Source organism: Prinia subflava, chromosome 6 (assembly GCF_021018805.1).
Source record: "Prinia subflava isolate CZ2003 ecotype Zambia chromosome 6, Cam_Psub_1.2, whole genome shotgun sequence".
Classification (NCBI taxonomy): Eukaryota; Metazoa; Chordata; class Aves; order Passeriformes; family Cisticolidae; genus Prinia; species Prinia subflava.
The window spans coordinates 3634407-3648193 of NC_086252.1; the positions used below are offsets into that span (position 1 = coordinate 3634407).

Consider the following 13787-nt stretch of genomic DNA (forward strand, 5'->3'; position numbering starts at 1 on the left):
AGTGACAGAGCATTTTAGCATTCTGGGTCCAAGTCAAAACCGTAAAGCACAACCCGTCTGTTTCTGAAATGTGGCAGGCTGAGCTCCAAACATTAGAAAGCCATCAGAAGAGAGAAAAAAAAAGGAAAACAATTACATGGTCTCCTAGGCAAAATAATCTGCAGTCTCCAAGTTTCTTTTTCAGTTGTGATAAATCAATTCACAATTAAAGAATAGTGAAATGGTTTCTCAAATGATCTGGAAAAAGCTTACTAGCTTCTAGCCTACTGGCAACACTAACAAGCACCTGGAAGGTACAGATCTGTTGACAGTGATGTTACAATTACCTACAAAAGGAAGTACATCAATGCTTAAAGAGAGCACACCCAATGGGTTTAAGGTTATTTCCTCCTGGTGTCAGGGTGTTAAAAGACCTTGCATCCTATTTTGCAGCCATTGCAAGTGCATCTTCCTTTAGTGATCACATGCTGATATTCTGGACTGCTTATCTTACCTCAATTCATCTGGCTTTAACAAACAAATGCACTAGACACAAAAGGATGCAGAGGTGTTGTCATTTCATGTTGGCCCAAGGACCCAGATTCCTTTTATTTCCAGCTTTGATATTGATACCAAAGCAGAAATTTTTGTTATACAAGCAAAGGATTTGCACTCACTCCAACTGAGGTTACACCTGCTTATTCATGCAAGGGCTTCATCTCAGTGTGTGCTACACTTAAGGACCTTCAGAAGAAAACATGGAAAATAAAGAAATGAGACCTACTCAGCATCTTCTACCTTACAAACAAACAGGGGAAATAGCAACAAAGCTATCAGTAAAAAAAAGCTGCATCCCTAATGCTCCTTCTAAAGACTTGTTTAATTGTAAACAGTCCATGAAAAGAGACTAAGAAAGCCAGAGAAGCAACATAGATAACTCTGAATATTTAGTGGCTTGATATCCTTTTGGAAGGCATGCCATTTCAGATTGCTACAAATCCAGAATAGCTTCTTACAGCTAAAAATACCCTGCTGCATGAGATATTTCAAGGATATTAAACACAGTTTGAAAACATAGCTTCTCCAAGAATAAGAATCCAATGAATATATATAAAGAAAAGTCACTGACTCTTAAAAGTTCTAAGACCCCCCAGCACCTCCTTTGGTGTGTGAAGGCAAAAACAGAAAACAGAATGTGTAATTTATGTTTACATATTTGTGTGTGTGCACATATCCTGCAATAAAAAAATATATGAAATCCAACTTCAGCCTTAGAATGCAGAAAGCTCCAATCAAGAATGCTTTGCTCTGTACATCTTCTAGAAGGCTGCCCACTTTATCTAGATAATTTAGTGCAATGAATAAGCTTATCCTTAGATAATTCTTAATATTGTGAAGAATTTTTATGGGGGATTTATGTGTCCAAGCTAAATTAATAAGCTAAATTACTTACCTTTCTTCCTGCTAAAAGCACGATTCATGTTGAACGATCTACCCAGGCAATGATGCTTCTGGGTTTGGTTTTTTCCTACCCACTTCAACCTGCAGAACAACACACATAAGAAAACAGAAAATTCCATTATTATAGATGAAGTTCTATTTACCTTCATATTAAAAACACTGCAAATGATTTTAAGAATTCTGAAATAACTCTGAGAAAGCGGGGATGTGCTTTGCTGAGGAAGACATTTCAGCATTGGGAAGATCTATGTTCAAAACACCCAGTGGTCCTTCATGCAGAAAGACATTTTAAGGTTCCTTTAAGCTGCTCTCCCAAGGATTTCAGAGGCACAGAGCAGGTGGCATCACACATCTACATGAAGACAAATACCACACACAAACAGGTTGGAAAGAAAGCTTTAAAATGAATGCTGACTCCAAGACTCCATAAAAACACTCAGTTCACGTTTGCACTGCCCGGTTTTGTGTCATTTAGGCTGTCAGATTATCTCAAGCTAGGCTTTCATCTTCACATGGGCTAGACACTGAGGGGAAAAAAATCACAATATATAGACTCTTCTTCACTCAGGGACTTAATACTGATAAAATTGCCTTCTATCAGTGCTACTACATCCTCGCTCCATTTTCCTCAGATTGTACACTATTTTCTGTATTTTTTTCCCTTAAAAACATGGACCACTCTTAAATTCTTATTTAATTTTTGATTCACAATACTATGTTATTGTTTAACAACATAAAAATAAACAATAAAATTCGCTACATCCAAAGCTATTCAACACCATCCCATCCTGCACTACACAGTTTTAAATTTTACAAACAGATGTAATTCCCATTACTACTTTTCATTCTGTTCAGATCTTCCAAACAAAAGTTGCACCAGTGCCCTTTCTTTGTCTCTGCTCTCCAAACAGTCCAGTTAAAGGAAAAGGAAAAAAAAATGGAACAGTGAAAAAAGAAAATCAAAACACTTTGCTGTCAGATGATTTTTTTAATCAATTAGAACAGTACTTTTACTTTGAATAAAAACAAAATTTAGGCCAGTATTTCAAGTGTCAGCATTAATGACAAATTCATTTAAGATACTCTATGTGGTTCATGAATGCTTCTTGTAGTGCTTACCCCTCTTTTTCAAGTAAGTTTAATACCAATTAAAGCAATTCTATGCAAATGTCTTTTTAAGTATCTGATATTTTTCAGATTGGAACACATGGGAGATTACAGCTAGGAAAAACAAACAAACAAACAACCACAAAAACAAAACATCTTCAACAAAACCTCGGTTTTATTTTCCACTAATCACTGATGCAGCAGGACTGCTCCACACAGTCCTGTGAGAATAAAGGTGCAATCTCTGTTTACTTGAACTCACATAGCACCCTGGACATAAAACCAACCATTAGCTCCCTAAAGCACATGTACCAGATCACTGTTTTACAGATTTTACTGAGCATTTAAGAAGGGAGGGCACAACACAACCAGCACAGGCAGGAGTTATCTGTGCAGTTTCCACGGCGTGATTCCGACGCAAAGCCCGGAACGTCGGTGCCTCAGCCAGCCCCACGGCCATCCCCTGCCCTCACTACCAGCAGCACCACAAGGAAAGCTGTGCATGCACAGGGGACAGTGAAACCAAAAAACACCCATGAGGGCTCTCAACTCCTAGGAATGGCAGCAGCATCTCTGGAAAGGGCAGGGGCATTACTGGAGGAATTGCAATACGCAGCAGTGGCCCCCAAAGCTGAGAATGCTCGAGTAGCTCTCCTAGCAGGGCAGGCAGTGTGGCCCTTTCACCAGTGCAAGTGAGGACAATCAACTCAGCTGACATAAAGTAACAAGGGAGAACATCAGAATTTCAGCTTTTCAAGCAATTACAAGTGTGTTTAGCTTACAGGTTGAACACACCCTATTAGATATGCTTAGGAGATATAGGCAGTAGCACAACTTTGCTCAGAATGTTCACCCTCATGGATTATCACAGTCAGTTTTGAGTAAAAAGCTTCCTTTCCCCTCTAAGATACCTCTGCCAGTTGTCTTGCACAGCACCAGACCAAACATTTTAGTTCTCCTCCACGATGGGATCATAAGACGTCCTTCTTGGGAATGTCTTTTTTGTGTATTCCTGTCCTCAACCAAGAGATTGTTAAGGCACATATTTGAGATGGTTACTGCATGCAGCATCTTCTAAATAGAAACTCTGCAGGCACATCACAGGGCAGCTGCCTGGCCACATTTCTAGAGATTACCATTCAAGTATTTTGTTTAAAATGCAGTGTATGTCTCTTCCTCATGAGCAAGGATATATTACCATTGAAGTAACCTATGGTAACAAAAGCCAAATTTTATTGACTACTTAGCTAAAAATGGGCAGTATTGCTAAAACTATGTTCATAATTTCAATTCCAACAAAACATCAGTAGAAAAAAACACAGATGTGGTTCAGGCAACAAACAATATCAAAACATTTAATCAGTGTACTTCCATTTCACACAGAAAATGTTATTAAACAGGGAAACAGAATTAACTATATGTAACCACATTTACAATTCACTCAAACTCTGATATGAACAATATCACCAACCTCTCAGATGTTGAAAAAGCAGATGATTAAGTGCTCCATAAAATTTAGTTATTTAAAAAGACTAAGCCAAACACCATAAGGTTCATTTCAATCTCCCTAGTGGCTTGGGGTACAAGGGTGGTTACCAGACTGTCGTAAACAGCACTGGAAAGTTTTCAATCAGAAAAGCAAAGTTATATTCAGACACATCCTGCACTATTTTTGTTCGCAATATGTCAACGACAAAGAATAAAACTCAGGGGCAAGCAAGCTGTTCTCTGGTAATGGAAGGTAGACAGGTTGTTTTTGGCAGAAAACCATTGAGTTTCTAACAAATCTCAGCACAAAACCACTGGAACAGACCAGTCTGTTAAAAACTTGTAAAGAGCCAAAAGGAAGGCAAGTCAAAGAATCCCATTCTGGTGCAGGGAGCCCTGTGCACAAGAGGAGAGTCCTCCCTATAAACCACTTCACTTTGAAGGGTAAGGCAGTTGTAACAATCAGAGGCATTAGGGAACAGGAATGTGGAGCAAGCCATTCCATTACTCATCACTCAGGAAGACACACCTAGTTAAAAAATGTTTCTCCACCTTACTCCAAAGAGTTTTCTTCAGTTTTGTCCAGAAACCAAACCCTACTGGGAAACAAAAAACCAGCACAGGATTTCACAAAACGGCTAACTGAAAAAATGTGAAGAGTTCTGACAGGTACAAACTAGGGAAAATCTGGGTGATATCAGCTTATTTCCTTCAGGACAGAGGTAAACGAAAAAAAAGAGAAAATATTTAGAAAATAATTTTATTACCCTAAAATATTTCAATGACAGACGAACACCCTGAGCAGGAGACATGAGACCCACAGTCTGAACACTGACACGGGCGCATGCCCTGGGCAGGTATTTGAGCTGTCATATTGAACTTTAAGCAGTCACAGAGACAGCAAACACCATCTCCTCTTTTCTTCACTGTCATTAACCCATGGTTTGCATGGTGGGCTCTTGTCACAGTGCGGAGGAAACCGCAGAGCAGCAAGGGGTGCAGTGAAACAGGAGGCCTTGCTGGCCGTGCTGCTGGCCAGTACTTGGACTGGGGAGTGCAAGGGTGGCAAGATCTGAAGCTGAGATCACAGAGTAATTACTTTCTATCACTGACAGTCATGCTGGTCGCTGTCTCCTGCCTGATGCAGCAAAGGCAGTGAACAATGAAGGGCAGTGGCACTTCCAGCTGCCAGCACAAGCAGCCACAGCCCTCCCTGCCTGCTGAAACAACGCTGCACTTCCACACAGGCTCCTTCACACGCCTGCGGGCTCCTTCGGAATGCCGGGCTTTGATGTGTTCTCTAAATTTAGAGCTGTCTCAGACAAGCCAAGAGAACACACTTCGGAAAGGAAAGAAACAAGCCGTGAATGTAACTCATCTCCTTTGTCTCTTGTTTCCTCTTAAAAACATTCCTGAGGACTTATTTGGGGCTTCCACCCACCAGTCAGTCTCTTTGAATGGCATGGGCTATAACAATTACCTGGTCTGAATCTTTGATTTCATTCCACAAACAATTACAACAAAACCTCCCTAAGAATCCAACTTGCACCCATCCACTCCCCGTAATAGAAGACACAAGTCCAATCTGTGGACTTGTGTCTTCCCTTGCACACACATACAGTTTCCCTACAAAGGCAGATTTAGCTTCAGAAGACATGGAAATTCAGACTCTTCCCCCTCTCAGGCTTTAAAGCATACTGGGTAACATTCCTTAACAAATGAAGCACAAAATGTCTCAAAGCCTGCTTCAAAAGGGCCACAGCACACAGGAATGTGTGATTCACTGACTTGAAATGAAACTTGAGCTTAGAAAGTTATTTCTGAAGGAAAGATGAGAAACTGGAATATAATAACAGCTTTTAAGTATTCTTCTGATTTAGACCAAAACTCCATGAAAATATTGCCCTAATATGACATGGGGCATAACAAAGGAAAAAAAATGATAATACAAGACTGCATTAAGTAATACACCAACCAAAGTAGACATCTTAATATCAGGAGGCACTTTCCCTTCCTTTTGTATGAAGGTAACTAAAACACCAACTTGACACAACCCTTTTTCCTCTGAAACAGTAAAATCATTAGAAAATGACATATCAATGAATGTATTTTGGTGCAGACCCAAACTTGCATTGTCATGCTGGAAAAGCAGCAAGCACTTTCAGGCATGGTTATAAAAACACATATGTTCTTTTATGTTTATAAACAATAATAGAACAGTCTGAAGGGCTGTAAACCACAACAGCATTTAAATAGAATTTAGCACTACCAAAACTTGCAGGAAAAATAGAGCCAATACAGCGCCATGGGACTCACCAAAATTGAAAATCTTTATGTCAGCCATAGTTCTTAGCCTATGCTTGTGCTTTACAATTCACAGAAGCACAAATGGCGTATAAAGGAAAACATTCAGTCACTAGAAAACAATACTTTTTAGGTTTTATTCATCACCACATTTTCAAAAACATTCATTAGCCAGAGCCAAGTGGCATCCATACTTTCCTCCTGAAGGTGAATCTGCAGAAATACAAAATTACTTCTTGCAGTTTTTCAACTTTGCAGAGGATGGGGCAGGGCCAACTGCTGAAGAGCTGGTCTTCTATCTAGAATTCCCATCATCTCACCACTGAAGCAGGTGCTGCTGTGAGATCACAGTATTCCCATGGGACAGAGCCCAAACAGCTCTGCTGGCCCTCGAGCCTGCAGCCAGGGCACTGTGTGAGGGAAGTGCCCAGACGTGTCACTGGGGCTCACCGGTGTGAGTGAAGACAGAAATGATCTGGGCAAAACAGCTGCAAGCCACAGCCCTAAAAAGGAGCTCATCTTCCAACATACTGATTTTCCTTCTGTGAGTGGAATGGGCAGGAACACCCCAATGTGCAGGCTAAAGACCTTCCCGTGGTCTGACTGAGATCACCCTGCTCTCTCCAAGCTCCTGAAACCACCAGGAAAGGACAAGAGTCACACATGCCTTAAATTTTTCTTCCTCTCTCTCAAGCAATATAAACCTAATACTGTTGTGACAAGTCCTGTCCAGCCCACAGCAAGAAGTCTTTCAGACTACAGGTAAGGCATTTCTCATACAGTACATCTGCCAAAAAAAGTATTCACAGAAACCAAGGACAAGCAGACAATAGTGTTTTGCTACAGATATCAATATCAATGAGAGGCCAAAAGAAGAAAATCTATATGAAATTCTTGCATTTCATAGCAGCTTTCACAAAACTTTTCTAGGTGATTTTTTACTCTTCCATTTCCTAAAACAATCTGTTCCTTTCAATAGGAAAAAAATGAAAATAGAGATGAGTAAACAGGTGAGAAGGGGATATCATTCAGACAGCTGACAGCCAAAACAATTCCTTAGGCAAGGTTATCACTAACTTTTGTTTTACAGGAAGAAGAAATACCAACATCAATATGTATAACAAGAATAAACTTCAGTATTGAAATAGAACTATGAAGGAAATGTGTTTAAGATTGTTGCAAGCAGCAGTAAATCCTCGGACAAGCTGATAATGGAATAACCTTTAAAAACCCCAGACAAATAGAAAATGTACTCGTTCCGCAAAAATAGTTCTCTAGATGTCTTTTAAAGCATTAGGAACAACGTAATTAAAAAAAAAAATTGTACTTCTCAGCATATTTGCTTGTAAACAATTATTTTTTATTATGTTTAATTATGCTGATACGTATTAGCAGATTACATGATTCATTGAACAAACTGAAGCTTGTTCTGCCCAAACAAAAGGAGTCATTTCAAACACAAGAGCATCCCCTTCTGCAGAAACTGGTTCTATTATTTGGTTCACAATGACAAAATAATCATAACAAGATATAAGAGGAGCTTTCTTTTTCTTCCAGTCCACAAGGACCAGTGAGTCAAACACGAAAGATTTCAGTCTTGTCAGCCTAATTTTTGCTCCACTCACAACAAAGAACTTACAAATGTCAGATGCTCAGAGCCAGCAGAAAGGCTTTGTGTGTTCCCTCCCAAGGAACTCAGACACGTTCATCTGCTTCCACAGGACAGACAGATGGCAAACACCTTGCAGATGAGAGTATCCTGTATTTCACATCCCATTAGCCATTTGATCAACTAGATGGAATCAGAACAAGATTTCTGCCTGTCCCAATACTTCCAGATGGATGAGGAGCACCTGGGGAGCTCTGTGAGTGTTCTGTTCTTAACAGCAACAGAGTTCATCCCTGGGGTCTACCACAGACAGGTAAACACAGAACAGCTCTTAAAAATAAACCAGCTCTGGTGGAAGGGATAACTGGACACCTGAGCTTTTGACTCACAGGATGAGCAATTTTTCAGCATTTCACACACAGTCCCTGCCTGAATGGATACATACAATCAAAAGAAAGGTATTCCCTGACATGGAGTATCGTTACTTCAAAGCTGGCATCACTGTTTCTCCTCTGGAGGAGCTGATTGCTCTAAAGCAATCTGGAGAACCTCTTTAGTTAATTACAAGCAGATGACTTTCAAACCCTCCCTTTTATTTTCTTTAAGGGGGAGGTAATGTATTTGACTCTTTCAGGTCTCAGAACAGCAGCAAATTTTTGTTAACCTTCTGAATTTTTTCCAGTTACATTTACAGCATTCATTGCATTTTCATAATCACATTGTAAAAAGTGCTGCTGGCAGAGAAGGCAGAGACCAAAAGACTCATTAGGTATTCTGAAGGTAAATCTCCAAACAAAGCACACCAATTTTAGAAATAGGCTTAGATCCACTTAGAGTAAAAGCTCATCATATTTAGCAGATCTGTTATGGAGGCACAGGAGTTTAACAAAAGCCATAATTTTTCTCCTCTACCAAAGTATACTTGGCCAATCCTGAAAAGCGCATCAGACATACCATTGTGCACATATGCTCAACAAGTCCCAGAAGACCACTTCATGTACTTCCCTCCATGTGCATTAACCTTAATTGAAGTTCAAAAGCTGATTACTGATGTTCCAAAGATGATTAAGATGAACTGAAAACCCCAGATGTCGCTTAGACAAATGCAACCGAGAAAATTCTGGGTAAGTACCAGGGAACAACCTGCCAGAGAAGAATGAGAAGAGGTGTGCCTTCATCTCCCCACACATGCACCTGTATTTTCATTATTTCTATACAGCATGCTAGATATTTTCTTTGCTACAGTCCTCTCAATAGGCTCATTCCAATTCATTATAAATGCAAAATGTAGTCACCTTCTCCTCAAGGGATCTGAACTATGATATTCCAAATGGTTTCTTAAGTCTCTGAAATCAGTTTGGGTTTTTTCTTCTAATTGTAAAAGCTTTTGGGCTTTTTGTTTCTATTGGGGTTTGTTTTTTAAAGTAAAAGATTGATACAAAATTAGCAGAGATCATCCTCTTATGGAAATGAGGCGTACAAACTCATGTCATTATTTAAATCTAATTTATCTGCAGTACTGAAAGTCCATACTTTTATACTTTAATTTGGGGTCCCTTGTCCCACAGCTGTCCCTCAAAGGACAACCAGAACCTTGAATAAACTCTAAGCATACAGACTACAATGCAGGCCATATATGCTGGCTTTCTTATCTTGTACAGGCCAATTCCTACCAGCATTTAGCACCAATGCTAAAGGTTCTATGATGAAAAAAAATCACTATCATAAGAATTTCTAATTTAGTTTCTCATAATCAATTTATTAACACATTACATGCTTCTGAAACAATGACATACAAAAGTGTCATTCACTTAACAAGAGTTTAAAAAGTGTCATTCACTTCACAAAGACTTAAAATCTGTGATACTGAACACAATCCCTTACTATTAAAATCAATGGATTTCACTTTAATATTAATGCATTCAGATTTCTTGCTTTAACTGGTTAGCCTCAAGGAAAGCATTAACTTTTATTTATACAGATCAGATGGGCTTTATTAAGTGATTTCAACAGTTTTCAAAATTGAGAAAATTTGGCAATATCCACTTTCTCACTTGTATTCAATGAATCTCAGAGGGAGTATCTTGAAAACAAGATTAGGTTGGTTTTTAGGCTTTATCACATTACATTCCTTTAGCTCATCTGAATACAGTCTGAAGGATCCAACCATTTTGGTAAGGTTGTGGTATGAAGTTAAAAGCACAGATATGAAAGCGACACAAAAGCATGGGAATCAAAATCATATTTATGACAAATTCATCTCCTCATTTCTGTCTTTCAGGTCCAGTGTATATTCAGACAGTTCATTATAGTGTCTATTCAGCAGAAACATTCAGGGTTTGCACACCATTACAGCCATTACTAATCTTATTTCAAGATTTTGGCAAGTGATCCATCCCAGAGTAATTTAGTGGAAAGCAATGAAATACAGACCAATGCATAGGAGAGTTCCTAAACCAGCAAGTGCCAGCTGCATCTTCTACTACAGTTGGGGCCAAGGAGAACACGTAAGTTTTTAACACCATGAGAGATCACCAGGTTTAGACTGATCCCAGCACACACAGAACGGTCCTGGGTGCTGAGCACTGGGACAGTTCCAGTCTCTGCTCCAGTTAACACCCACGGAGTTAAATGTGCTGCAGGTCATGTTCACAGTGTGTTCAGCTTCACAGGTCAAAACCCTCAGTGAGGCAACTTCAATACTTGCTAATGAAAGACTGCCTTGTCCCACCCTTCAGGATCACCCATCACATTAAACCACTACACACAGCAACTCCATCCCTAGGCAGGCATCAGTCTGGGCCGAGCCTCCAAAACCAGAGGAGAGAAAGAAATAGAGAATCATCCTCTAAAGTACTGGGACGTAATTTAGGCAACAGCTAACATCATATTCTGTGGCTGATTCCATAACTTAATGGCTGGATGCAAAAGAAGAGGGATGTGCAAAGTAGGTACTAACACCTGTCACGTTTTCAAAGAAAGACATTTTTAAGCTACCCTCTTATTACCTGGGGGGAGTGAGACCACAGGGAGAAAAGGGGGGGAAAAAACCCCAAAACAACATAAAACAAAATCACAAAACACCAAATCTCAAAGTTTGGAAGTATAATGTTTAAAAAAATGGAAATGGACCCTTGCCAGAGTTGCATACTGAACAGCTTAAATGCCTGTGCCAGGCATTTCTTTTCCCATTTTTTTTGTCTGTGGATCTGAGATAGCAAGTCTCGTCTATGGTTCTGGGCACAGTGACCAGATTTGCAAACACTGAAGCAAAACTATGAGAGTTTTGCAGCACCTCAATGCTGTGATAAGCTTCGCTACCAAGATTTTCAAGAACTCAGTGTATGAATTCTCAGTGTATCAAATGTGACCCCCTTTTGAGTGAGACGTTCAAATCTGTTTGTGCAGATGAAGACGGCAAGCTAACTGAACTTAAACTCTGTTCATACATGTTTAATATCTGTCCCTACCTGCTGGCATGAGGCACCTGAGCACCCAGAGCTGTCTGAGCTCCTTGGGAAGCACAGCTCACAGGCTGTCCCCCTGCACTGACAGCGCGGCTCCGCAGCACTCACTGACTCCTTCATGATACCCTGGCAATGCACAGCCAGACAATTTCCACCTACACAGTTATCAACACTCTTTTAGGGCAAACCACAGACCACAAAGTGCACTCATGCACTTGAGAAAATGGTTTTTTTAAAAGACAAACCTAGGAATCAGCTGATGAAACTAAGGCAGGACCATCAACACGAAACTGCAGCATGTATCCCACAGTTACACCAAACCACGTGCTCATTTCCCTGCTCCTTCCCCCAACAACCTACACTGGCATTGCTGATTTTATGAATCATAAATAACTGTTCTGATTCCATAAGTTACTTCCAGGACAACCACATGCAAATACTGCTGGTAGTCAGCAAAGAAAATTAGATTACTCAACGTTTTGGATTCATAAACAAACACAACTTCATGAACATTGTGTCAGGACTGCTTTTCCAAAAGCCTCTAAATGTTACTATACAGTCAAAGAATTCAAGACAGCAAGCTGAGCATTTCTACTCCTATTTATGTATTTCACAGTTCATTTCAAAAGAAATAGCTAGGAGTACTGAAAAAAACCTAAGCTTGTGTGAAATTACCATTCTAAACAGCTTGCTTCTACTGCAGTTGCAATATTTTTGGTAAAATATGAGCACAAAGCTAATAGAGAAATGCAGAAACATATGAGGATTTCTTTAACAGGGAATCGTCATTAAAGGCCAGTGTTACAAATATCCTGCTCAAAAACATCCCATCTTTAGCCATAGCTTTCTACACTTGTCTAAACTCCATTCTGTTTTAGTAGGAAATGTATACAAGAAAACAAAAGCAAAGCTCATTCCTCTTTGGAAATTGCTTTACTACATAGTCACATAGATAGATGTGCACTCTCCACTGTCTCCTGTAGGTGACAAAAAGGACTGCTACTGAATTCTTGCACCTTGGACTCTGTTTTTAAAACAAAAAAAGGAGGCAGCCAAAGAACAGCAACATCAAGATCACCTGAGAAAAAACTTCCTTGAAGAAAGAAACCTCAAGGTAAATACCAATGTAAACTGCAACACAAGTTTCTATATATTAAAAAAATCATGAAGAAGAAATGTGGGGAGGAAGAGATGAAAATATAAGTGAATAATTAGCAGTTTCCTTGCAAACTGAAAGCATAAAGCATTATTTAAGCTAGGAGAGAAAATTACATGTGAAAACACATGCCTTGATAAACTGAAAACAAACTGAAAAGGAAGCAATGTTGGGAGCTGGGAGGACTGGAGCCATGAGGTACTGCAGTATATTTGTGGACAGAAATTCCCCATCTCTCTGCCAAACCTCTGCTCCTTTTTCTTCACCTTGTTTATGACTGTGACATGCTATGCCTTCCTTGACAGAAGTTGGTATTCCATCTTTCAAATGGTCCTAGCTGACCATCCAAGCTGAAATTAATCTGTTTGGTATTGAGGGCAGCTCATATCCCCTGCTCTATGAACAGGGGAGAGTTCACTGGACAAATGATACTCTCATTTTTCATTTAAGAAATTTAAAACCAATAGGTTCTCCTGCAAATGCCTGGAATAAAAGGAGAAATTCACCACCATACCTTTAAATCTGCTCAATTATTTGCCTTAGGAAACAAGCATACATTTACTATTCCACTTTCTTGACCTCTTTACGGCTACTGTGAAACTTTGGGTGAATTGTGGTTTTGTCACTATTTTATGATATTAAGTAAGTATCTTGCCTGCCACTGAATTATTTAAAATATTAGCAAGAGATAAAGATCTTGCAGACTGGTCTTTACGTGATACAAGTAAAGGCCTGCCCTGCTGCAAAGCTTGCTGGCAAAAGGATGGCAGCTTTGAAAGTTTTCTTTTCCAGTTTTTTGGCTAAGGCAAAAGGGAGCAAACTCATGGACAAACCCAGTAAAAGTCAGCTGGGTATCCTCTCTCAGGTTACTCTTCATGACAAACACAGTTCTGCCCTGAATTCTCATCCACATATCACCTTCAGCTCTATCTCACAACTCACATTAAATAGGGGGGCTTTGGGGGGCTTTTTTGTGCACAGCTGTATTCCAGCACTGTGTCCAAGGTTTCCAGCACTGAATATTCATTCACATGAAAGCAAACCTTTGCTTTGCTCAGGGTCACGAACAACCTCACTTGTGACATTTACATCTATTGATCTGCCTGTTTCGTGAATACTCCCTTACAAGATGTTGATCAAAATCATAAATTGATATTTCATTGCATTAGAAAAGCTGCACTTTTTATCTCCAAGTCAAAATGTTTGCTGCTTTGTT

General features: G+C 39.6%; 1 protein-coding gene across 4 annotated transcripts in view; it reads right to left on the reverse strand.

Annotated features, from left to right (window-relative positions):
- GULP1 (GULP PTB domain containing engulfment adaptor 1) overlaps positions 1 to 13787 on the reverse strand; it is a 145174-nt gene that overhangs the window by 74203 nt on the left and 57184 nt on the right. For all 4 annotated transcript variants that reach the window (XM_063399922.1, XM_063399923.1, XM_063399920.1 and 1 more), the window contains one exon: positions 1433 to 1521. In XM_063399922.1, the coding sequence (XP_063255992.1) occupies positions 1433 to 1460 (28 nt within the window). In that variant the 5' untranslated portion in view covers positions 1461 to 1521. The remainder of the gene's footprint in view (positions 1 to 1432; positions 1522 to 13787) is intronic.